Source organism: Uncinocarpus reesii, genomic scaffold, assembly GCF_000003515.1.
Source record: "Uncinocarpus reesii 1704 scaffold_3 genomic scaffold, whole genome shotgun sequence".
Taxonomy (NCBI): domain Eukaryota; kingdom Fungi; phylum Ascomycota; class Eurotiomycetes; order Onygenales; family Onygenaceae; genus Uncinocarpus; species Uncinocarpus reesii.
In genome coordinates, this window is record NW_003052498.1 from 3,181,706 (window position 1) to 3,206,192 (window position 24,487).

At 49.6% G+C, this 24,487-nt stretch overlaps 12 protein-coding genes across 12 annotated transcripts; 5 read left to right on the forward strand and 7 right to left on the reverse strand.

The window, feature by feature from the left end:
• Nucleotides 1-942: 942 nt before the first annotated feature.
• UREG_05852 (uncharacterized protein) lies at nucleotides 943-2,157 on the reverse strand (the record flags this gene model as incomplete). Its single annotated transcript, XM_002585117.1, has 4 exons — nucleotides 943-1,587; nucleotides 1,646-1,936; nucleotides 2,007-2,041; nucleotides 2,100-2,157. 4 exons carry the CDS (start codon nucleotides 2,155-2,157, stop codon nucleotides 943-945), a joined length of 1,029 nt encoding a protein of 342 aa, XP_002585163.1.
• A 511-nt stretch (nucleotides 2,158-2,668) lies between these two features.
• UREG_05853 (uncharacterized protein) lies at nucleotides 2,669-3,052 on the reverse strand (the record flags this gene model as incomplete). The annotated part of the gene is made up of 1 exon (XM_002585118.1): nucleotides 2,669-3,052. The coding sequence occupies one exon, from the start codon at nucleotides 3,050-3,052 to the stop codon at nucleotides 2,669-2,671; it is 384 nt and encodes a 127-aa protein (XP_002585164.1).
• Nucleotides 3,053-5,045: 1,993 nt separating this feature from the next.
• Nucleotides 5,046-6,164, forward strand: UREG_05854 (uncharacterized protein; the record flags this gene model as incomplete). The annotated part of the gene is made up of 1 exon (XM_002585119.1): nucleotides 5,046-6,164. One exon carries the CDS (start codon nucleotides 5,046-5,048, stop codon nucleotides 6,162-6,164), a length of 1,119 nt encoding a protein of 372 aa, XP_002585165.1.
• Nucleotides 6,165-7,881: 1,717 nt separating this feature from the next.
• UREG_05855 (uncharacterized protein) lies at nucleotides 7,882-9,148 on the forward strand (the record flags this gene model as incomplete). The annotated part of the gene is made up of 5 exons (XM_002585120.1): nucleotides 7,882-8,048; nucleotides 8,177-8,289; nucleotides 8,378-8,871; nucleotides 8,925-8,989; nucleotides 9,076-9,148. The coding sequence occupies 5 exons, from the start codon at nucleotides 7,882-7,884 to the stop codon at nucleotides 9,146-9,148; spliced, it is 912 nt and encodes a 303-aa protein (XP_002585166.1).
• A 1,150-nt stretch (nucleotides 9,149-10,298) lies between these two features.
• Nucleotides 10,299-11,611, reverse strand: UREG_05856 (uncharacterized protein; the record flags this gene model as incomplete). The annotated part of the gene is made up of 2 exons (XM_002585121.1): nucleotides 10,299-10,745; nucleotides 10,991-11,611. The coding sequence occupies 2 exons, from the start codon at nucleotides 11,609-11,611 to the stop codon at nucleotides 10,299-10,301; spliced, it is 1,068 nt and encodes a 355-aa protein (XP_002585167.1).
• A 1,589-nt stretch (nucleotides 11,612-13,200) lies between these two features.
• On the reverse strand, nucleotides 13,201-13,595 carry UREG_05857 (uncharacterized protein; the record flags this gene model as incomplete). Its single annotated transcript, XM_002585122.1, has 2 exons — nucleotides 13,201-13,472; nucleotides 13,571-13,595. 2 exons carry the CDS (start codon nucleotides 13,593-13,595, stop codon nucleotides 13,201-13,203), a joined length of 297 nt encoding a protein of 98 aa, XP_002585168.1.
• A 1,220-nt stretch (nucleotides 13,596-14,815) lies between these two features.
• Nucleotides 14,816-15,775, reverse strand: UREG_05858 (uncharacterized protein; the record flags this gene model as incomplete). The annotated part of the gene is made up of 2 exons (XM_002585123.1): nucleotides 14,816-15,568; nucleotides 15,623-15,775. 2 exons carry the CDS (start codon nucleotides 15,773-15,775, stop codon nucleotides 14,816-14,818), a joined length of 906 nt encoding a protein of 301 aa, XP_002585169.1.
• A 353-nt stretch (nucleotides 15,776-16,128) lies between these two features.
• UREG_05859 (uncharacterized protein) lies at nucleotides 16,129-17,394 on the forward strand (the record flags this gene model as incomplete). Its single annotated transcript, XM_002585124.1, has 1 exon — nucleotides 16,129-17,394. The coding sequence occupies one exon, from the start codon at nucleotides 16,129-16,131 to the stop codon at nucleotides 17,392-17,394; it is 1,266 nt and encodes a 421-aa protein (XP_002585170.1).
• Nucleotides 17,395-17,644: 250 nt separating this feature from the next.
• Nucleotides 17,645-18,490, reverse strand: UREG_05860 (60S ribosomal protein L10a; the record flags this gene model as incomplete). Its single annotated transcript, XM_002585125.1, has 4 exons — nucleotides 17,645-17,907; nucleotides 17,970-18,163; nucleotides 18,239-18,416; nucleotides 18,472-18,490. The coding sequence occupies 4 exons, from the start codon at nucleotides 18,488-18,490 to the stop codon at nucleotides 17,645-17,647; spliced, it is 654 nt and encodes a 217-aa protein (XP_002585171.1).
• Nucleotides 18,491-18,796: 306 nt separating this feature from the next.
• UREG_05861 (uncharacterized protein) lies at nucleotides 18,797-19,552 on the reverse strand (the record flags this gene model as incomplete). The annotated part of the gene is made up of 1 exon (XM_002585126.1): nucleotides 18,797-19,552. One exon carries the CDS (start codon nucleotides 19,550-19,552, stop codon nucleotides 18,797-18,799), a length of 756 nt encoding a protein of 251 aa, XP_002585172.1.
• Nucleotides 19,553-20,113: 561 nt separating this feature from the next.
• UREG_05862 (uncharacterized protein) lies at nucleotides 20,114-21,988 on the forward strand (the record flags this gene model as incomplete). The annotated part of the gene is made up of 5 exons (XM_002585127.1): nucleotides 20,114-20,341; nucleotides 20,426-20,454; nucleotides 20,624-20,905; nucleotides 21,122-21,479; nucleotides 21,539-21,988. 5 exons carry the CDS (start codon nucleotides 20,114-20,116, stop codon nucleotides 21,986-21,988), a joined length of 1,347 nt encoding a protein of 448 aa, XP_002585173.1.
• Nucleotides 21,989-23,314: 1,326 nt separating this feature from the next.
• On the forward strand, nucleotides 23,315-24,069 carry UREG_05863 (ADP-ribosylation factor; the record flags this gene model as incomplete). The annotated part of the gene is made up of 4 exons (XM_002585128.1): nucleotides 23,315-23,462; nucleotides 23,546-23,790; nucleotides 23,848-23,913; nucleotides 23,977-24,069. 4 exons carry the CDS (start codon nucleotides 23,315-23,317, stop codon nucleotides 24,067-24,069), a joined length of 552 nt encoding a protein of 183 aa, XP_002585174.1.
• Nucleotides 24,070-24,487: the final 418 nt, after the last annotated feature.

Here is a 24,487-nt window from a genome sequence, read left to right on the forward strand (position 1 = left end):
CTGAGACGATCACGCGTGAGCCAAGCCGGCAGGGAAGGCAGGTTTGAAGAAGGGCACACGACGACAATCCCTCAAGGCCGATGGAAACGGGATGAGGAAAAAAAAGAATGGTCTAGGAAGCAAGAAGAAAAAAGGGAGATCCGGAGAACCTCAGAGGAGGAACGGAGACTCTCTTAAAGGGTCACACTGTGGCATAGTGGGCGAATGCATGGTGCCGTAACATGAGCAACAGTCCTTGACCAGAGCACATCGATCCAATACTGGCGGTTGATCCCATCACAAGGACACGAAGGGGGAACCCAGCCAGGCTTTATGTCCCGGGGCAACGACGGGCGCTGGGGGGGTGCAAGTCCGGGAGATCCAGGAGAACCAGCCGGGCGAGCGTGCATCGCAGCCAGCTCGCCCTGACGGCAGCAGCAGCAGCGCAGTTCCCGGAGCCTGCGCGCGAGTCTCGAGAGCTCGGGCAGTGTGTCGCGTGCCTCGTGCTGCGACTGATAGGCTGGCAGTTGTTCTGTTGGATGCACAGGCTAGCTCACATGGAGCCGTTGAGCTGTGTGATTGGCCGAAGCTGCCTGCTCTTTGAAACGCAGACGGCGAAAGGGCGATTCTCGTTGTCTGCGGTCCATCCCCGGAAGAATAGCAAGACGACGAAGAGGAGAAGTGCGTCTGGTTGACGGCCCCCGGCTTCTTCTCTATATCTCGAATATTAATTGAAGATGAAGATCAGACGAAAAATACAGTGCGGCTCGTCGGGATCTCGGCCCGGCGGTCACGTGTGGCATTGGCATCTGGACGGGAAAGGGATGATTGCCTATTTTGTGACCACTAACTACAGAGTACGCTCTTTTTAAAATTACCTTTTTCCTATCCCATGGACTCCAGTGTCACACCCAACGCATGAGAGTAACCTAGCTGCAAATCCCTGTGAACTACTTTAACGACTCAATTCTGCTGCTTCACAAACAACCGATCCATGACATGGCTCGCAAACATATCGGCTCCCGGTGTCCCAACTACCCAGTCGATCCTGTTCCCGGATCGGTTGCCGAGCCACAGCCCATTGTCCTCAACATCGGGATCATCATGGTCCCGACGTTTCCGATTCCGCCTGTCTATCACGCACATCCCACGGGTCCACTGGCCCGTCGTCTCAACACGCAGGTCCAGCGGTGAGTCGAGGGACAGCATCCACTGCCACGAATCTGGAGTCAGCGCGTACCAGATGCACACCGGGTCGTGAAGGCTGAGAGATGCCATGTCACCCTCGTGGCCGGGGTGCATAACATCCAGCCTAGTGAAACAATGCTCCAAGATCGCGGATGTCCACTCTGCAAGAGGCGACTTTGCCGCCGCTATTGCCGCGACTCTCTCGTGGAACTGCCCTCGGGTCAAATTGTGAGACCGGGTTACGTCCAGGGACACGAGCTTGACCTTGAGCTGTTTACTCAATGTTGACGGGTATGTTGGCAGGTTTGGCGAAAGCTCTGCTGGAGGCATTGTCGAAAGTGGCATCTGGGACGTCAACGCAAAGACCCTTGCCGCCGCCACGGGATCAGCGTACGTATTGAACTCCGCTGTGGGAGTTGCCTAGCCAAATAAGTTCAACTTGTGCACTCTGCTACACCGGTTTTCCTGTAACTCTTACATTCCCGGGACAATCCACAGCACCGCCCATCACAACGACCTCCTTGGCTCTCAAAAATGTTTCTGGATCTTCTGCCGCTGCCAAAGCAAGGTTTGTAAGTGGCCCGAGAGCTACAATCGTGATCGTGCCAGGGTCATTCTGTTTGAGCACCCTGAGCATTTCTTCATACGCTGGCCTCTTGGAGGCGATAAATGACGAATGATGCTGTGCGGCAACAGCCAGCTCTTCCACAGAGCCTGGGCTAGGCGAAAATAGAGACTCCCACTCTTGACTTGGTGTCAGATGTGGGTGCTGGTTCCATAACGTTAGATACTAGCCTTATAGGCAACGCTCCCTCCCGGGCCGGAGTGACAGAACCTACCGTTGTATGGACGCCACCGAGGCCGTCCCTGCCGTCTACGAAAACAATGTGTTAGGAACGATTCTCTACCGATCAACCTCAGATAGAGCTCACGAAAGTAATCTGCCGATGTTCTGCTTCCACTCAAGGGGCCGTCGGCCCCTACAGCCATGATCGGTTTGGAGGCTTTTAAAGCTTCAAAACCACCAGGCAATCCACGACTGCGTCGCCACGCGAGCTCCTGCTCAATGATGTGGAACATAGATACTGCATTTTGGAGACAGCTGCAAAGCGTGAGTCTTTTGTACGTTCCTGGGGATGGTACGCCGATAGGAGATATCTAAGCAGTGAGCGAACCTTGTGACCTCGATGTTCCCAAAGGTAAGAGAAATCAGCAGGACTTCAATTTCCTGGGCCTGAGCGGAAAAGGCGAAAAGAAGAGCGAGGATATCATCAATTCCCTGGGAGTTGCTATTAGAACCATCTTTGGCCTTTATTACTCGACGAATTGGCTCAAACGAAGAGAAAATACTCCGTACTCAAGAGTACAGCGAAGTTGTCATTATAAAAAGCCAGAGAACCAGGACTAATTGGGCATCGCCTCACAGGATCCGTATCAATAATGACTCTGCTCTTGGGGGCCATTTTTAATTGTCTGATCTAAGCCCGTCCTGTCTATCCGGTTAAAGAACGGCGGGTGGAACCAGATATGCTCCGTTCCAGATGCGAATGTGTCTCCGGGCTATGTAAGAAACAAGACACTGTCTTTTGAAGAGAGACTCAATGAGAAGCTGTGCACCCAAGTCGGTAATACGTGGGATGTTGTTGGGTGGAGGGGGCAGGCTGCGGAGCGGAGAGGAAAGAGGCGGAGTCGCGGGGAAGGTGGGGGCAAGTGTCGGTGAGGATGTGACTTTTCCGGGCTCAATGATCACCTCGCGCGCGGAACCCGGCGCGCCAAGCATCTCCACGCTGTCCGTGGTTGAAGTTGATGGAGTAATTCGGTGTCTGCTGGCTGCCGCTTGATATTCTGCTGAAGCGGAGTTTTCACTTGTCGAAGCGTTATCCATTACGGACTTGATCTTCCAAACGATGGTTCGGGCTTCAATGTCTCAAACTTCCGGGATTCTCTCGGGTCCAACGTCAACTGTCCAGTGAGAGAAGGTTGAGCAATCACACTGGGATTCACCTCTGTTACAGCCGAATAAGGAGAATCCTTGCGCCCCTGCCACACGCCGTCCGCTTCTGGTCAGCCAATGTATCCCGCCTTTTCTGGGTAGGTATGTCGATGAAACCCCCTTCCCGTTCTACACCGAGGGCATGAGAAAACATGTACGCCGATTGTGTCATTTGGATATTTTTGTGCAACCTCGTAGCATGAAATCTACCCCACTAGCCTGGTCATTCTATGTCTTTCTGTGAATGCAGTGAAGAGCTGCTTTCTAGCATTGTGTCTTGCTTGGTGGACAGGCACTCGTGGCTTTGTGAGGAAGAACACAGCCTTCACCAGAATGCCTGCAGGATCCTTGCCGTCCCTCACCAGAAACGTAGCATCGGGAACACCCCCACATTTTCTCTCGATGGACTTGGGATACGTATGTTACCGCTGGATGCAGTGATACCCATGTATCAGAGGTTTTGCGGGAGAAATGATTCGATGTCAATTGAATCGTGGAAAATCTGGAGGGAGTCGATTGTTATCATTGGACACTATTCACCTGGTCGTTCACCATGCACAATGCAACAAAGCGCAAATTGAGCAAATCGCAACAGCAGCAATACGTATGCAGGCTGATTCTTCAGATAAGATTGCTTTTTTCGCTCTTCCAACCAGCAAATCAACCTGTTCACCGCACTGCACTTTATGCCAGGGGACGATGTAATCACAATTCAGGAAGCTGATAAACTTCTTCCATCGTGTTCCGGAAATGCCTTAAAATAAAGCTCCTATCAAATTCCTGTCCGGGTCTCCTTTTTGACACCGACTATACAAATCTACACTTGAGAGACAAGGTTTAGGTTAGTTATGTCGCTTATGTCTCATCCACTCCGGTTCCCACGCTATTATCCCATAGTTCTTGTGGGTAGCCAACTCACTCCTGCCTTGGAATCTTGCTGGAAGAGGGGAAAAGCATCTTTGCAATAGAGGTGCTTGTTAGCAACGCATCATCCCTTCTGTAGATAAAAAGTCGCCCATCTTGCTACCTGTTTCTGCACATGCCATACTGAAACTGTTTCTCTGTATGTGGGGACCCAGTTGGCTAGCGCTCAAGAGCCATGGGAACCTTTCACTACTGTAATGAATCCCATCACGCTTAACCATAAAGCGTTTAGCGCTTCCATTGTTTCTGGTACTGATACAGACGCACTTTTGGATAGCTGGCCTCAAACCAACCGCGATCCATCAACCCCCTTCTACAGACAACAACTCTGGGACAATCCTCCAAATCCCTGGCTCAAGACGCGCATTCACTCCCAAGCCTCCCAGCTCCCTCACTTCCATTGCTAACGTTCCTCCTCTCTGCTCTCTTTCTCCTCGCCGTACCCTCGTTTGCTCTCCGAGAGATGTCTATTTTACCGCGATGACCTCAGTCTCCAGTCGACTCTCAGTGCATGGTGCATAAAACGTAAGTTTTCGGACTCACAGGCGTCACCCCAGTAGTTAATTGTTCTCTCTCAAGACACGGTCAAGCTTGATATAACGCTCCCTGCTGCATCGAAGCCGCAAAAGGAGCACTTCCAGTTTCGCCGTTGCTGTGTGTTCCTTCCCCTTTTCTCATCCGACTCCCTCGAAGACGCTCAAGCCGACACCTCCGATCCTCGTTCATCGCTCTGCTCGCTTTTCGCCCGCTCCACCAAATAGTACCTCGACTAGACGAACGTTTGTAGCATTTTCGACGAACGAACTAAGACAGTCGGTATCTCGTCGCTATTCGCCACGTGAAATCTCCCTCATCTTGCCGTTGACAGTATTGCTGCTGTTTCAATAGTACGCTCCCGCGCTCTCTTGTGAAATCATAATGCATGGCTAACACGGCTCGATGCAATAGGTATTCCTTGACAATGAATCCATATCTGCGGTGGGCAATTTTGCTCTTCATCACTGGTGGGCTGGCGTTTTACTATCGGAAAGGATCATCCAAAATAAAAACAGCCTCCAGTAAACCGATCTTGGAGAGAGTAGAACAGTCCTTGCCAACTAAGAAGTCCAAACAGCGCAAGCCGAAAAAGGCACCTCAAGCCACCAGTGCCAGTGGCAGCCCTACTCCGACTCCCCAAGTTCAGCTGGCGGCCGCCCCTCCCACAACTTCACACGAAAAAGGCGAGGGTATGAGCAACCTTGAGTTTGCCAAACAATTCTCCAAAGTGAGAGAAGGAAATGCTATCGCGCCTAGTGCGGCGAAGAAACCAGCGCCGGCACCGAAGCCGGTATCTCGTCCGACAACGGGACGTAGTGATGCTCAAGCCTCGACTAGTGCGTCTTCAATGACTGGGGCTGACGCGGACGACGACCTGTCTTCCATTGGATCCTCGGTGGCCAAGCCAGCAGGCGATGTTTCTGATATGTTGGAGACACCCGTTCCTGGAGCATCCGTCCTTCGAGTCACTGGCTCTGTTGAGAATGAGCAGAAGAGCAAGAAAAACAAGAAGTCAAATGACTCCAAGCCTGTAGAGACGAAAAAGCAGAGACAACAACGTATCAAGAAGGAAAATAACAAGCGCATGATTCAAGAGGCAGAAGCTCAAAGACGCGCCCTTCTTGAGAAGCAGCTTCATAGCGCTCGTGATCACGAACGCCAGGAAGCGGCCAAATCCAAACCTCCAGTTTCGAACGCGTGGAAAGCCGGCGTTACCACCAATGGATCGGACAAGCCTAAGACTGCTCCTAGGCCACTTCTTGATACGTTCAAGCCCACCAACGAGCAGAAGGAAAATATCAGTGCTGTGACACCTGAAAGCTGGACGGACGGTTTACCCCCAGAAGAAGAACAGATGCGCCAGGCACTGAGTGAAAGTGAATGGACCACTGTTTCAAACAAAAAGAAAGAGAGACGCCGAGCCAACATCCCCGGCGTAGCAATGAGTGATACCAGCAGTTCAGAAACCCCAGATCGTCAAACCCCGCAGCCGAACCAGTTAAACCCGGCTAAACCAGCCCCTCGCAAACAAACCCGTTATTGAAGAGTACACTGGGACAACGCAAGGTCATCCCCTTGATTCTGAATGGGCCCCCTGAATAACAATCAAGATTGACTTGCACAACTCACTTTGTGTCTTTGAGCTCTGGTGATGCATTTGCAAGTTCCAATGTTCTTTCTTGAGCAAGTTCATTATAAGCATTAGGCATCTGAGCAGATGGCATCTCCAAGGGCCATTTATTTTCTTTCCTCCCTTTTTCCTATTCCGATGCATACCACTCACCAAAAATGCCTAATTCCACCATGGGCGCATCTACTGAAACAATACACTTTTTACATGCATGTGGAGCTTCAAAAGGAATTTGATCTCAGTCAAGAAATCCGTTAAAATGTTGAGAAACAAAGGTGCTTGTGCCAATTGATTTGAATCTGCTTTTCCTGTTTTGCCTCAGATATCATATACCCTACACATATCATCCTTCATCTTTTACGCTGCTCCAGCCAAACAAAAAAAGAAAAAGAGAAGTTTACCACCCTGCCCTTTTATGAGTTTCGAATGCAGCCAAATTCAGCCTGTTGCTTTTATGTTTTTTCTATCTAATACTTCTGATTCATGCTGGCGGCCCTTTATTTTAGTCAAGTTTTACTTACCCATGTTTTATGAATCCAAACTACACGACAAGTCTGAGCTCGCGATTTTCTCGGAGTTCGTTGACGGCTGGCATCAATCCTCTCCAGCTTTCAATCAATACTTGCTTTTTTTTCCTTCTGCTTGTAAATGTATGTACTTGCATGTCGCTTCTATTACTGCATGTATTTTAATCCGGTGGTAGCTTCTTCATAAGATTTTTTCTCGACCTTAACGTATCCTAGTACATTGATAGGAGAGCATTGATGGTAGCCATGATTGCTTTCAGCGACAGATCCTGTCAGCGGCTTCTCTAGTTCTAATCCATTGTTGTCATTCAATAGTTACATCTCAGTCTTCGGGCGTTCATCGTATAAAAATAGTGCCCAGCTCGGACTTTAGGTTTCTATGCCGATTCTACCCATCTTTCCCCTGTGCCTGCAAGGTCCCCGTGGGAAGCCAGGGGAGGGGAGGGGGGTTTGGATCGGCTGCGGGCTTTGTGTGTAGTGCGGCTTCCGAGGTTGTGAAGTGGCCAGATATCACCTTGCGCCAGAGGGACGATGGCTAGTTTGTGCCGAAGTGACCGTGTCAATGCCAGCTCCAGGATCTGTCTACTGATTAATGTATCGTAATTGACCACTGAATGATGCATCGTTTGCACACAGCTAGCCCTTTGACAAAGACAGAGAATCACCAATGTTGTGCTGGAGTGACATTCCTTCGGTCCGATGTTAATCCGCTGTGGATCCCTGGCTGATCGGCCCTAGTGCTGCTTGGCACCTAAGCTCCATTGGGGGCATCAGAACAAGCGTTATCGCATCGTGGCCTGTACTTGCGGACCTCACTTTGCCTTGCTGCACTGTGCTTCTCCCATTCTTAAGCCAACTTATTCTCTCTCCGCACAGCTTCAATCCTCTCTCTTTCAGCTCGTTCCTCTTCAGCTCCTCCCTATTCTTAGACCGCGTACCCAGTGCAATTCGCCCTGTGGTCCTTGTGAGGAGGAACACTTCATCGGTCTGATCTTGGTTTCCTTCCCCGCAACTCGCCACGAGCGAGGAGGTTTCTGACGAATTCCCCTTTTTCGACCTTTCAATTCTTGGTGACCAGCTTGATTGAGCTTGTGCGAAGCACCATGGCGCAGATCCGCGGTACCGCCGGTTACAATCTGGGCCACAGCAACCCGTTTGTTAGTCCTGGGAGGGCTGATGTTACCAACGACCCGAGTCCCCTGGATGCGATTCGCGAGCACACCAGCAAGATTGAAGACTGGTTGGAGACTATTTCGGACCCTGTGAAGCCGTATGTCATCTGGGATTCCCTCTTTCTTCCAATACTTAACCCCCGGTTGCAAAAGTTTCGGCGAGCACCGGGATCGCTTTTTCTGTTTCATAGCATGTCCGCTAACCCGCAATTTGGCGTTGATATAGATATCTTCCCGCAATTGGTCGTTTTTTGATCGTTGTTACTTTCCTTGAAGATTCCCTACGGATATTGACCCAATGGTCCGACCAGCTCGCATATCTTCACGAATTCAGACACTGTGAGTCTCTTATCGTTGCCCTGCAGGGAAATCCTCCCAGGGCGGGGGTCGAAGTCCAAGTCGAGTACTGATTGATTTCATCATGCAGTCCCGAGAGGAGTTTCTCACATCTTCCTTCTCACGAACGTCATTGCCATGTTGATCTGTTCCGTTTTTGTCATTGGTCGTAAACATAGTGAATACGCCGTCGCCGGTCTGCTTGGAGTTGTTGTCTCTCAGGCTCTTGGATACGGTCTAGTTCTTGATTTGACCTTTTTTGTTCGCAATCTCAGTGTGATCGGTGGGCTTCTCATGGTCCTTTCAGACTCGTGGGTTCGCAAGAAGTTTGTCCCCGCTGGCCTTCCTCAGCTTGAAGAGAAAGATCGCAAGATGTATGTCCAGTTTGCTGGGCGCGTTTTGCTCATCTTCCTGTTTATTGGGTTCATTTTCTCCGGAACCTGGGGTTTCTGGCGCATTTTGGTCAGTCTTCTTGGGTTCGTTGCCTGCGTCATGGTCGTTGTTGGATTCAAGGCCAAGTGGAGTGCCACTATTTTGGTTGTGGTTCTCAGCATCTTCAATATCCTGGTCAACAACTTTTGGACGGTACGTACGTCTGGAAAGCAGTATGAAACAACAGATAGCTAACTCCAGCATAGCTCCATTCCAAGCACCCTCATAAGGATTTTGCCAAATATGACTTTTTCCAGACTCTCTCCATTGTGTGAGTATTCTTTTTGTTTGCATTCTGAGAACGGCCGCACTCTTGTTTAGCCCGTACGTGAGCGATTACTAATATCATCTTTCCAGTGGTGGTCTTCTTCTGCTCGTGAACATGGGTCCCGGACAGCTCAGCATGGATGAAAAGAAAAAAGTCTACTAATTCAGTCACTTGCACTGTGCTTATTGCAAGCATATGATACTTTAGCCGCCCCCCAAGGACTGTTTGCACTCTCATTTTAGAAGGTGTCGGATCATGATGCGACATGATGAAATGCATGAGCAAGCCATAGCTGAGAGGAAAGATGATGTATCTCTAACACCAGCTTCATGTCCTGAATCCAATCCTTAACTTGAACTATATTTGAATTGAACTGCTGAACAAAATACACGATCCCTCCCTTGTGGGCGGTTCGGCCTTTTCAGTGCATCTGCTAGCTTGGACATAAACAATTTTCGGATAAAAGAAGAAAAAACAGTTGCTAATACTCAAAGGTTATGAGTTGGATATGGAGTTTGGAAAACGGAACCATGCATCTGCAACTTAACATGATCTTTGCTCTTTGCCGTTGAAACATGTACCATACTCCCTTCATGGTGACTGGACAGCAAGCATGCAATTTATTCCCTTTATAATCCAAAAATCACTGCAAATCAAGCAATTCCCCCATGTCACTTTTTCCGCCATCCCGCCTAGTCGAGGCTTTGAGATGTGTCCAAAAGTTCTCGCTTCGGATTCGCTGTGGGGACAGGAAAGGTTACGGACGCCGTCCATCCTTTGTTGAGGATTGCGGCATTTTAATTCGAACGCTGCACAACACTATTCCATATTTGTATTTTATTGGCAGCTTAAAGCTTGGACATTTATGGAATTGTCTGACGGGAAAGTCCTGGGTAAAAGGTTCTGCTTCTGCATATCGAGAAGGTAACAGTGAATTAGGGCTGTTTCTGGCATCCTTCTGGTCAACCAAATATTAATTACCGAAAAGAGTTGTCCGGAGTGAAGGTCTAGCATGTTGGCTAAAAAGTACGGAGAATTCTACCAATTGTATTATCTAACTTCGATAATCAGTGCAGTTTTGCTTATTCTTTCCGGAAGAACCGCTTGGGCTGCCGAAGTCTCGCTTCGAAGAAACGCTCAAAAACGATTAGATTTGCATGTGCTAGGATAGGCGAAACAGAGAGAAAGCCGCAGGGCTTGTTATTGCAAGCGAAACACGAGCAGACAGGGCAAAGATAAAAGGGTATTGACTTTCAGAATAAAAACGACTTTCTATGCTTTTTCCGCCCCTCCAAGTAGTAAAGTGAAATTTTTATATATCCATGCTCCACCGATACGGTCGGAAATGCCGTAAGTCGTCCAGGTCGCTCATGTCATCCTCAGTGAGATCATCAATGTCCACCTGTAGTGGCAATTTAAAGTACGGATTGATATCGTAGTCGGGGGAAGTTGTATGTGTGAGAGCCGCCCAAGCTGGAGTTGATGGGGTGCGAGGGTGGAAAGCTTTTCCGCTATCCGCTGTTTCGTTCGTTGAGGGGCGATCTTCCAGGTGGGCAGTGACACTTCTGTGAAGTAATGTCTGTGCTGGTGGCTTTATGGGCTCGCGGGTGATAGATTGGAGAATGGGAGAATTGGAGCGGGAATTCAACGTAGGAGATGGGTTTAAATGTGTGTTTTCAGATGTTGGAGTGTTGACAGATAGGCGAGAACTCGAGGCGATCGTTGAGAGCGGCGGGACGGCGAGTTTGAAATGGGGTTGCTGACGAACGTGGAAAAGCATTGTTGACATCAAGTGACGGAAGTGGGGAGGAGGAATTAGGGGATAGACTGGGGCTCGTGAATGGGCGAAAGCGAAGTCCGTGGAGGTGATTGATTCGATGATGGTAAAAGTCCCGTATGCGAGGTTGCAATGTCCAAGGACGATTCGCGTTCTTCAGGAATTGCCGACGGCCTTTTTCGCGGGCTGGCATTGCGGCTCTGCCGTACAGATGCCACGGATCGCACCTTTCCCGCCATAACCTTCGCGCTCGGAGGAGGTTGTAACATCCATTTGGTTTCTTCTCTGCTTCGAGGACCACAGACAACTGGTGGGTGGAGATCGTTGACTTCAGGATTTCGGGCAATGTAATACTTAGACGAATGTGTGCCTGATCGGCCCCTGCCAGAGAGTCCCACGGAAGACCCTTTCACTTCCACTCCCCATAGAACTTCATCTTCACGCTGATAACGGATTCTATTCCAAGCATCTCCAATGGGATTCTTCGACGCATCTTTATCCTTATCCTTCTTTATTCCATGTAGAGCTTCCGTCAACGCCTCATGATTGTGTGGTTCCTCCGGAGATGCTAAATTCCTCTGACTGCTGGTGCGACTGCCATTCCGGTGCCCTTTTCGCGACGGTGGGCCGGGGCCAAGAGCAATCTCCTCGCTCCAGTACGCGTTTGTAGTAAAAGGGAACGGCTGATGGAAAAAGACGGGTTGATCGGAGACTAGTCCATCTCTACTTGGTTCTCGAACGGTTCGGGCGGCCTCTCTCCTTCGCTTTCGTTTGTACAGGTATTCGCCGCAAGGTGTGCAGGAAGCGTAATAGAACACTGCAGATTGTGCCCCTCTGTAGAGCCACATTCCGCAGCGTTCAAACGGGGGAGCAGCCGAGATTCGACAGGTCGCTGGCAAGCGGATCGAAGGCGGGCATTACGGATATTAGTCCGAATTGTGTTGCGGGGACTCTGAAGTTGTATTCGCTGTTTCCTCTCAACATGGGTGAAGTTGATCGGATGTTTCCCTTCGGCGTTATATCTCGGTGCGGGAGGGGCTGGATGAGGTCAGAATGACCCGTTGAAATTTGAAGGAAAAGCATGCAACGGTCGTCGATCGCCCAGCGAGACGAGACTGATGAAACAGAACGCCAAAGGTATGCAGTTGCAGAATTGACGGCCAAACCACCGAAACAATGGGCGAAAGGGGACCTGGAATCAGAAGAGAGAGAGTGGGTGATGTTGAGATGGAAGGGTTCCCTATTAATAGGAGCCCCGACCTGGTAAGGGGAAGGCACCCACGCACTAGCCCGATCGGGGGGGGGGGGAAGTGGATCCCGACAGTCTGGTTGGTTGTAATACCGTACGTCACCGTTACAGTCTTACTCGATCAGTGGGGCCAGACTGCACCACGCCGCACCCCCATTGGCCAGCCTGCAAGATAAGCATCCCCGACTCTGGATTAGCCGAATATTTCCGTTAGTCGGCCGGTATCGAATCCCAGGTTTTGGTGTATGAGAATTACACGCCTCTCCGCCCCTTTACAGGCTCATATGTAAGGCAGAAAAGCACTGCGTCCAAGGTTTCGTCGCAACTGGAATCAATGCCTGTGGCTCGGGGAAAGGTGACGAATATAATGCGTTTGTTTCCTTTCCAAGACTATTGCGTGAATTTGCGACTGAGCCTGAGCGGCCCCATCGCCATGAACGGGATCCATGCAGCTTCTCTGACACCCAAGCGGCCTGAGCCTTTCAGCTGTTGGGCACACCGAGAACTCCCGTCAATCAGACAGGGATAGTTACACCCATGAAATTCATGTATCAAGGCTAAGCCGAGAATACGCGTCAACCTTGCACGATTGAATCTGCATGTGTCTTGTGAAAAGCAGGAAAGGAGACAAGGCACGCGACGCCACTACGAGACTGTGAAACGGAATGTGTTTGCTGCTATTATGTTATTTCCATTGCTTTCGGGTCCGTATGGGTCTTCTTTTAATTTGTGACGGGAAAAGTATGGCAGCCCGGCCCTGATGCCTCGAAAATGTTTGGTCCGATTCGACGAGCTTTCAAGGATATTAGGCAGGCAGCATTCGGGTCGATATGCTGGATCCAAAAACATTTGCGCTTCCATTGGGCTAGAGCTAGGCGTTCGCGGCGCTTGGGCTCTTGCCATAGCTGCTCCATCTCCAAAATAGCTCTCTGAAATCGTTCAAGAAGCCCCGATCACATAGCAGAATAGATCCGCCCTCCTTGAATGGAACTGCGGAGACCCATATCAAGCAGCGTTTGGCGACGCTACGCAGATTTCCTAGCCTTGCACTGCAGAAACGCAAACCCCAAAACCCGCACCTGGTGTGCGAAAATATGGCTCCTAAACCCCGGGGGACCACATTGAAGGAACCATGCTGCCTCAGCGAACCTGTGATCGAAAAAAGATAATAGCGCCCTTTGATTGCTTTCAAAAGTTCTTTGTTCCCTTGATAACCTCGCCCTTCACCTTTGACCAATCGATTTTCCCGTCAACTTCCTCGTCAATCTCCCCACAGATAACTACATTATCGCCGCGAATTAGGTATAACCCATGGTCAACTTCTGAGCTCGGTTCAGGATCGTCCGGCGGTCGAATTATCCGCTCGACTGTTTCTGACAAGACGAGATTTGTGAGCTGGTCCGTGGAAAGGAGGGTGCCCGTTAAAGTACGGCCGTCGACTGTGAGAATAAGGACTTTCTCTGTGTAATCAAGTCCAATCTGTCAGCATTGCTTTTCGAGAAGGACAAGGGGGATGCTGAAAGTATCTGGGTAATGAAAGAGCTATAGGGTTACCAACTGTTTATATAGGCCTGGAGAGACATGGTTATAACGAATGCTGCCTGGACAGCGGGAGCACTTTCACTCGCATCCAATGAATTGACCTTGGGTATTTTCAGACAAGCTGCTCCCTACGTGCCGCTGAACAACCGCAGAAGAGTTTGCGAAATCTTCAGAGCAAGAATGCTGTCATAGTCACTGTGGTGAAGTGCCTTTGTGCGGGTAATTTATATCTTTTTCAACAGCAATAAAACAACTAGTGCCTGGTGAAGTTGTTCAAGAGAGCATCCGCATCTGCTATCCCTGGTGCTTAGTCATCCTACCAACATCAAGTGCTTTTCGGCCAACCATCATATGCAGCACTGTTGTGAGGAAACGGAATGGATGCATTCTGGCAAGTCAATTGAAAGAAGCTAGTTTGTAGTAGAGCCTGCAGATCAAATATTCCTACTATCCAGCCCTACCCTGACCAAGTCCCCAAATGTAATGAAAACAAGAAACAGTAAAGCCCACCTCACCCATGCCGAACGCTCTAAAATACGGACCCAGCAAAAGCCACCGGTAAATCCTGGAACAATTTCCTCAGTGCCAGTGTATATAGCAACCGTTTGTTGTTGACCATAAGAACAGCAGCCTTAGTCCCACTGCTCGCAAATGCCATGATAGAGGATTCGAGCCTGCCCTATCTCATGAAAACCATACTCCGTGCTTAAAACCTTGCCGAAGAATAGGCCTTGCTTACTTCAAAGCACTTAAATCCAACGGCACACTACTCCCTCGACCTGCTCTATACAGCTTTTGTCCGCCTCTAAAATCCCTAGGTTTCGGCAAGTGCGATTCATTTTGAAACTTAAACCTTGAGTCTTGGATCACAATTCCAGAGTGCCCGCCTTTGCTTGAAATAGTTGATCCAGAACTTAGCCGTTGCGATCCAGCTCCGTTCGAAAGCGTATACGCGGCCGGATCAAGCATGGAGCGGACAGGTGGTTGGTGTGGGGGGCGCGTATTGTGATCTGGGTGATCTGCAAAAGAGGAAGGACGGGATGAGAGTGGTGTAGAGACAAGTGACGATGTGCGTGCTGAGGATGCAGAGGGTGGGGACGCTGGGGGTGGAGGTGGCGGAGGAGCAGAAGGTGCTGTCGATGCGGAAGAATGCGAAGTTTGTGAGTGGCCAAAGGCATTTCGGGCAGCCTGCATGGCTATGGAAGCAGCAGAAGCAACCTGACCGCCATTTGCGGTTGGTGGACCGGGAGGTGGGGGAAGTTTAGGGGCTGAAGTAGTAGGAGGTGGCGGGGGAGCAGATGGTGGAGCGGGAGTCGACGAGGGAGGGGGGACTGGAGGTGGAGGAGGAGCGGAAACTTTTCGAGTAGAAGCTGGCGGTGGAGGAGGGGCACGCGAAACACCTGGCAAAGGTGGTGGGCGCTCGTGGCGGTGGAACGTCAGGAGCAGATTTCGTTGAAAACGTTGAAGACGGTCGAGAAGAGGGCTTAGGCGGTGGCTTTCTAAGATTTGCAACTAAGGGATTCACGACAGGTTGTGCTGGTGAGTCTGCGGATGGAGGAGGTGGCGGCCGCACAATCGGTAACTTAGGAGCAGTGGGTGGCTTTGGGGCGCTTCCAGTTGATGCTCGTAACTTCGACCCCGGAGATTCCGTGTCCGTTAAGTATGCGGCATCCGGAGCGGCGCCGGTATCAATCCCACCCCGTTTCCTTAGTTTAGGAATTCCGCCGGCAAACAATCCCCCGAGCTGCGGTGCCGCTGGAACAGCCGAAGCACCATCACCTCCATAACCGCCTCCGCCACTATCACTATTACTCCGTACTCGATTACCACCGCCCGCAGGAACTGGAGGCGCCAATCCAGTAGGAGGTTTCAGCATTCCAGGGATGGGTGGCGCGCCCCCCACAGGAGGCCCGCTTGAACCTCCCGAGCTTTTGGAGATCGCCGGGGCGGATCTATCGTTCGTCACTGTCTTCTTGAGGTTTCTGCCTTTCGTGATATCTGTTAACAATGCAGACTGCAACCATGATTAGCGTGCGATTCAACCACCAAGTACAGTTATATCACTTACCCGGTCTTTAGCCACCGATTTAGGCGGTTGTTTGGGAAGATTCCCAGCTCCAGGTGGTCCTCCTGGAGGGGGTGGTGGCGGTGGAGGAGCACCACCCCCAAAGCCTGGCAAAGGCGGCGGGGGTGGAGGTGGAGGAGCTGGCGGAGGAGGCATGGTACCTAACAGAGAGGTCCGATATTGAAGCGCGCCTTAGTTCGTTTGATGCATCAACGGAAAGGTGTTGAAACGATTTTCCCGTTCAAATGAATGTGTAGAGTTGCGTCGATAGATATCAGATTCTTTCCGTGCAAAATATGCAGGAACCTAGCAATCAACAAGTTAGGCACCAGGAAAGGAGCATGATGTCGAGATGATCGACTGCTCAACCGCGAGTTCTCGTCAGTTGTGGCGGTGCGGATAAGCAGATTAGATAAGCCACGCCTGAACGTCGAATTGCTTCAAAGCGGTTTCAAAACATCGTCGGGACCGAAGCGAGAGTTGGAAGCCTTATACAGCGAGATAGAGCTATGAAGCGAATTGCACTGAGGGCCCCAAAGAAGGCTCATGGCTCCGTTTGCCAATTCTGTCAGTTTTCCAGCGCGTCGAGGCAATTGGCCCTGCAGCTCCAAGCACCACTCTTCGCAAGAAAGCTGAGCAAAATTCCCAAAGCTGCTCACAAACCAAAAGCCTACCTAGCCAATTTCAGCCTTTGCAACAGTTCGATATATCGTTATGCGTCAAGCACCGCAGTTGCTCAGTCGAAAGATGACCCTGACCTTATGCTTCGAGACGTGCTACGGGATTCACATGCGATAATCACTGGGACGGCATTGCCTTCTGAAGAAACAGTCGTGGAGCTGCTGGAGCGGTGCAAGAATATTGTCAAGATTGCGCTGCTGGATAATGAGGGCTCTACTGAAGTCGCTGATAATAATGCGACATCGTCGCTCCTTGACCTCGAAGACGAAAACGGCAACGCCAACAAATCACCCGCGAAACCCAAAAGGACGCTGAACAAAAACTTCCGCCAAAGAACGACAATTGCAATCTCGTCGATGCTTGATGAATTAGTGCGCGATCCGAAAGTTTTTATATCACCCAATATACTCCACGGATACACCGTGATCCAATCTCAGCTCAAAAAGGCCGATCATTTCCCCGAGGTCTTTTCCCTCTACGCATCCAAACCCGCACCACAAGCCAGCGGCTCGACCATTACATATCATCCCGTTAATCCCAAAAGCCCGAAGAATGCAATCCCCCAAGAGCTTGCCGACATGGCCCTTGACATAGCCATCGAGCAACAAAATCTTCCCCTTGCCCTCGCCATCGTCGACAAGACATTTTGCACCCCGGCCTTCCGCCGAGCGAAGGTCCTCCGCAAGGCCTCTCTACCTCTAATGGGATTAGTCGGCGCCCCTCCAGCAGCTTACATAGCTGCCACCTATGCTTCGACCTTTCAGAATACCATGAATCCAACTACCTCGACGTGGATTGCATTTTCTGCAATTTTAGCCTACATCACGTTTACATCATCGGTTGGGTTGGTGGCTATCGCCACTGCAAACGATCAGATGCGCCGTGTTGTCTGGCTCCCGGGGATGCCACTCCGGGAACGTTGGCTGAGGGAAGAAGAGCGCGCGGCGATGGATAAGATAGCTGTGGCTTGGGGATTCAAGGACCCGTGGATGCAAGGCGAGGAAGAAGGTGAAGAGTGGGAAAGTTTGAGGGAAATTTTGGGTATGAGGGGCATGATTCTAGATAAAACTGATCTAATGGAAGGAATGGAATAGTCGCGTACAACGCAAAGCGAGGCGCCTTACGGAACTTTGATAGAATATATGTATTATATACCAAGGCTACCCATTTACATAATAACAAAAACAATTGGTTTGGCCAGTTGAAATGTGCTAAAATTGTACAGTGTACAGCGATGGACAAAATAGTTGCAATGTTCATTTTCATTCGTTAATTGCAATTGGTCGTAAATACACATCCTCAACGGTGTTATTGCCGCCCTACAATCCAAGACGCAGAAGAGGCTTAGTAGAGTCTCTTAGGAGGAGACATGGTAGCCTTGATGGTCAAGCTGCCAACGTTTTGCCATCCCTTTTTCAACAAAGAGACCAAGTAGTTGATGGCCAACATGATGTTGGAAATCAACTCATCCTCAGTCATGCCAACGTTTCCAACAGCAACACCCATGCAGAGCACCTTCTTGAGCTGGAACTTGATGGTGGACTTGACATCGTTGATCTTGTTGGCGAGATCTTCGTTGTGCGAGAGAGGAGTAGGGAATTTACCGGCTATAATCAACAATATCAGCAAAGACTCGGCTCTTAACTTCATCGATACGCGCTCTACAAACCCTTGGAGAGACCTGGACCCAAGAGACGAGGAATCTGCTTGATCAAGGTTTCGGAGGCAAGGAAGGCATCGTATTTGCGGGCCAACTTCTTGATCTGCTTCTTGTTCTTGTTGAGCTTCTTCAAGTCATCAACGGACATGGCATCGACGCCGTGGTGCTTGGCACGGTCAATGTCGTGCTGGTCACCAAGAACACTATCCATCACAACCATATTATCAGCCCGAGTCCATCAAAATCAAGTCACTTTGATTCTTAAGACCACGACATACCAGACGCTCATTCCAGGGCGAGGGACGGATGGCAACTTGATAGTGCCAGAGAAACGCTTGTCACGCTGGGGGTCATAGTTCTTCAAGCCAATCTGGAGTTCGACGGTCTCGAGGAAATTTCTCTTCTTCTGGTTGTTGGAATAATCCAGAAGTTGCTGCACATTTTGGCGCACGCCAGCTAGAAGAAATTTTGTTAGAACGTTGCAATTAGGCCAATACGGCCAAGTACTTACCGACTGTGACTTTAGACATGATGAATACAGTCTTCCAGAAGAATACGCCGAGTAGTATTTCTTATGGTGAGGACTTTGCGCTTGATGTGTACTCAATTTCAGAAGGGAAAAAGGTCTCTTAATTGCTTGTCTCGCCGAGATTTGTGGACGGATCTTAGCCTAATACAGTTTAGCGCAGCCCTAGCTAGCCATGCCACATGCAAAGCCTGGGCTCAGCGCACAATTCCATCCCAATGCAAATGCGAAGAAGATTCGCGGACTGAACTTTTAACTAGAGAAGAATGGTTAAGTGATAACTAGCAGTTGTTGTTTTTAATAAGTTTGATCAGGAGCCTGTCATGATCTCAGTGGTTCTGACCATCGCAACAGTTGCCAGGTCCGTTTCCTGAACCCCACGCGATGCTGGACTTGCTCCAGGAACAACTTCAAATCCACAGTTATGATACAGGCTGATAGCAGGAGTGTTCTCCGCGGCCACCAAAAGGTTAATATTCAACTTGGATGCCCCAAATGCCACACAGTCCCGTTTCACGACCTCCGAAGCGTGGGTAATAAGTTTGCGGCCCAACCCTTGCCTCCGTGCCCCAGGCAGAACGAACATTGATGCTGCAAAATAAGCAGCCTCTGCACCAATCAACGAAGCCATATCCAATATTGAAGACGGCCCCATTGATGCAAACGCTTTCCACGGAGCAGCTGATTCAGAGCCATCGGCTGCAAGCGCTTTTGGACCGACGAGCACAATCATCCCCATCCATTCATGGTTTGACAGCAGCTCAATAACCTCATCGATATCCTCACCCTTGCTTTCCTCCTGGCGCTTCTGCCCTTCTGGGGGGAACTCGGTTCTATTTTTAACAAGCGCCACAAACGTTTGGGCCGCCGGGTTCTGCAATCGTTGGGCCCATGCAGCGTCGTCAAATTGGCTCTCTCGCTCGTAAGTCGACGAAAATGCAGATGGATCGGCCTGGAGGGCGGCTAGACGGGCCTTTTGGAAACGTCGACATAGTATTTTGAGGGTTGTGGAGGGGATGCCCGTGCCCTGGGGCACTCGGACAACGACTGCAGGATCGGGCTTCATGTCCGTGCAGGGGCCTGTTGATGGGATTTGCCTTTTGTTTCTTATTTTGGACCCTTGGGGGCACAATCGGATTCATGCATGAAAGAGACGCAACACCTGAACCACTGTTTGTTTTTTCTTCGCCATTTGTGCAGTGAAGGCACGATATTTATATGTTTTCCGCTGGGAATTGAGCCAAATGAGTCAAATCAAAATGCCTGAGTCAATAGACGATCATAGTTTGGTCCTAATACGGCTACATCGGACGCCTCGTATTGGCTTCCATCGCCCCTGTCGTTGAGAAAGGATCAAGGGCCTCTCGTCGCGCCGTCTCATTGGTATAAATTAAGCGCCGGGCAACGCGAGGCTTGACCACGGCTTTTTAAGCATAGGCTGAAGGGCATCAATAATAATGGCCGCAAGGCAGGTTGATAAGGCCTTGATGATAAGAGATATTTAATTCCACTTTCATCTCATACCATCAGCTCATAATTCCCAGGGCTAACAACAAAGTTCGTCTGCTCGAGCCAACCCCTATCTTCCCCCTCGACAATTGACTTTCTCTTCCCACGTTCCCCCGCAATGGCAAGCCAAAAGCCATCCCCGCCAGACTATTATTCCAAACTGCCAGACTGCGAATCGCTACTCGGAAAGCTTTGCAACCTTGATAACAGCTCTGATTTCAGAAAATGCAAATATCAACTTGGAAATGAAGAGACGTGTAATTTTGTGGTTGACTTTGACGATAATGGTGCCTGGGGTGCGTTTGATGTGGATAAGGCTGAGCTCTCTGCTTTGCTAGATAAAACTGTATGGTTATCCCCTACGAAGTATATACTTGCATGCTTCATGCCAAATACGGTTGCATACCGGAAGCGCTAAAGAAGTGAATAGAAACCGAGGCCTTTTGAAACTAGATGGATGTAAGATGAAATAGCGGTTAGATCACTTGCGTTTTATTATATCAGCTGTTGATATATTTCGGACAGTCACATATGGGCGCCAGAGCGGCAAGTGGAACTAGTACAGGTACTGTTGCCGGTAGTCCCGCTGATCAAGCGGCAAAAGCTGATGTATTTAGGCTCTCACCAGCCATTATGGGATGTCGCATCGGCTTGGAGGGCTCATGTGCTCGGATCCTTCAAGGAAAAAGAAGATAACGCCCCTATCCCCAAAACTTGCATGCGACAAACCGAATGGAGTCGTCGACGAGACAGAGGTTTCATCGGAAACCACGAAGTCAAGCGACATTGAAGCCGGATACCAGTCTGAGAAGATGGTTCCGGCGGATGCCCCAAGATCTCTTGAAAAACAAGAGTTTGACATGGGTGGCATTTCATTCTCGCAGTTGGTTGACAAAATTTGGCATTTTTCGTCAGTCGATTACGGAAGTCAATGTATGTCATGGCAGTCATTTCACCACTCCCTCATTCAACCTTGCAGCTTTGCTGACCATAGGAGACCTGTGCATTGGATACAACTCTCTTTATGTCGTCCCGGGTGTCGCGTTCAAGCAGCTTCCGGGTCGACCTGATGGGAAGCGAGTCTGGTCCTGGCTGATTTTATGCACTGATGGTACAGTTATGCTAGAACTTCGAGTTCCTCTGTAGCACAGCTAATCGAGCTAGGAACCGTCATTTCCATCCAAGAAAATCCGTTCGCACAGGAGAATTTAACCCGGGAGCAGAGACAAGCAGCTTTGAAAATAATACGGCGAAACATTGGCCTGGTCCTGTTTGGGATATCAAAGCAACACGGAGAAAACAAGAAGAAGAACCCTCTTTTGGGAACACATATTAGAAACTCTTCTAGCGAGTCCACAGACGTGAGGGTCAAGAAAGGCGAGGGGCCAAGCTTGCTTTTTTATTACATTTTTGACGATTGGGCGACCAACTACAGTTTGGTCATCGGACGGGAGCATTCATACAGTGCTGCCCTTGAGAAGTTGGTCAGAGATCTCTAGAGCAGCTCGGAAAGTCGGCTTGAACTGTGCTGACTGTTATTTAGAGGACCAACATGTTAGAAAGACCCCGAGTCAACTTGATAACGGACTTACACCGGGTAGGAAGGGAACTCGCAGTCTTGAAACGACTATATCAGAGCTACGAGTTGATCGCTACCCGAATTCTTAATCGGCAGTGGCAGATGAAGGAGCAAACCCGCAGCGTTAGCCAGCGGACGGCAAGCCAAATCCGGGGTCTGAATAAGCATCGCTTCAATGTCACCCGAGATCACACCTGGACTTCATTGCCAGACGATGAGAGTGAAGATGAATTCAATCCACGACAGAGCGGAGGCGTGCAGTTGAAAGCTGCAGCGCTAAATCGGGTCGAGCGACTTGCTGACCGGATCAGGCTCTATGCCCTGAGCGAAATCGAAGAGTGTTTGAACGAGAAAGAGACGCTCACATTTCTAGTAAGTTCGGGCTTCTTCCCTCAGAAGCGACGTACGATTTAACGGGATCCAGGTATTCAATTTGATCGCAATCAAAGACTCGAACGCCGTCGAAAAGTTGACCCGCAGCACCGTTTTGCTATCTAAAGTAACAATTCTCTTTCTACCAGTGAGCTTGCTAACAAGCTATTTTTCCACCGAGATTGATGGCCTCAAAGGTTCTTATACCGCAAAGAACTATTGGGTTTCCTTTGGAATAATTATGTTCCTTTCTATCACAGGACTGTATTTATTTGGATGGATCAACAATCTCATTGGTGGAAATTCAACGCACCAGACGCTGAAAAAGCGTTATATGGACGCAAGGCAAGCTTTCCACCAACGCAGGGCGACAAGCTATTGATCCAGGGGTCCGTCTGAGCGATTCGATGATATCCGGTGTTTTCTAGACCCAATTTCTTCCGTTGTAGCTTTCAGTATCCTATTCCGATTGGCACGGGTGAAGGAGTATATATTGGGATTAACAGGGGCCCTGGGAAAATGCAATGTGTTCTATTAGCTATGTAGTCTATGCAGAAATCGAAGAGCAGAAGCGAAAAGATCTCAGCTCAACTCGATCACGATCCAAAGAACAAGTTCAAGTGGCCAATTCAACCGTTCTGCCCTTGGAACTTGGGAGCCTGGAGAGCTAGCAACTCTCGGGTCTTCACATGCGCCTCTCAGAAGCGATAGAGTGGCCTCTTGTCGTGAGCCAGGCTGGTCGAAGGCAACATCGATTCAGCAGAAGAAACAACGTGGAAGGGCCCGGATATTTATAGTGGTGTTTCCTGCACGCTGGAGCAAAGCCATTGTTTTCGCCATCGCGTTCGTGGTTGCGGTTGAATCACGTTTTTTTTGGTGTGGTGGGCTAGTTTGGCAGAACAGCCTTGGCCCAGTCCCAGAGTGGCAGAGTGACAAAGGCTTCGCTGAACTTCCTCGATCTGCCATTCTCCCCAAAATTTCAAATCTCCATCAGAACAACTATCAACCACCAGCCGCCAGGAGACTCGTATTTTTCCACACAACCGCCCCCTTGCGTCCATCTGGCTTTTGCCTGGTTTTAGTGCCACAGAGCCCCCTGTGAGTTGTGCTGTTTCTTGCTGCTGTCCTTAATGGTCGAATCCGTGGAGGAAGCAACCTGTCCCGTCCCCCTGGATGCCTTAACTGTCACCTCACTTTCCCTCCACCTCCCACTTCAGCCCACTTGGCAGCTTTCCACACAAGCTTTCTCCTCGCATACGTTTTGATGTGAATTCATATTGCTTTTCAAAGTATATGCTAATCTATTGGCTTGCGTTTGACCGTGTTTAGATCTTGCTCTCAGATTGCTCCGACAACAACACCGCCAGCATGGGTATGTCATTTTCAAAGCTGTTCGACAGCATATGGCGAAAGAAGGAGATGCGAATTTTGATGGTCGGCCTTGATGCTGCCGGAAAGACCACCATCTTGTACAAACTGAAACTCGGTGAAATCGTCACAACTATCCCCACAATTGGTAAGTGCTCGTCTGTGCCACCCGAGGGATTCGAGGCCACTCGTCGGAAAGGACAAGCGCTAATATACAACCCTACATCGTAGGCTTCAATGTTGAAACCGTTGAATATAAGAACATTCAGTTTACCGTGTGGGACGTTGGTGGCCAGGACAAGATCAGACCGTTGTGGAGACACTACTTCCAGAACACGCAAGGCATCATTTTCGTCGTCGATAGCAACGATCGTGACCGTGTTGTTGAGGCCAGAGAAGAACTCCAGCGCATGCTTAATGAAGATGAACTCCGTGATGCCCTGCTGCTCGTCTTTGCCAACAAGCAAGATCTTCCGGTGTGTGATACCAACGTAATTGCTTGATTAGTCCCCGCTGACGCTATTGACTTCCAGAACGCCATGAGCCCAGCTGAAATCACCCAGCAACTCGGTTTGCAGAGCTTGACACGACGTGCTTGGGTAAGCCACATTCATTCTCTCATATCGCTTATAGACAGTCATCGCTAACAGAGGCCTGAAAAGTATATCCAATCTACCTGTGCTACAACTGGTGACGGTCTTTATGAGGGCCTTGAATGGTTGGCCAACGCCTTGAAGAAGTCCGGACATGACTAGATGCTACTCTACAAATGATTGATGTGTAATGCCATATCTGGGATTACGTGTTGCGTCGGTGCAGAAATATGGGCTTGGTGGTACACGTTTGATAGGGTCCCTTTTTCTTCATCCCGGCGTCATCTCTTACTTCCCGCCTAGTACGATTGTCGTGTTTTTACCTCTTATACTTGTCGTGTTTTTCCTTTATAACCTTACTCCTTGTCAATTGAAGCCCTGCCTTAGCTATCTATATACTGGGTCTGTTGTTCGTGCCAACGAACGTACATCATGTGTCTCGTACAAAAGTACCCAATCACCGATGCAAATACATTATTAGAAATCAGTTGGGGCAATGGAGTTTTTCGACACTCTTTGGAATGTCTAAACCGCACCGTAGTCAGGTGGACTTACTACCCTTATCATTGGGAGCCTTTAG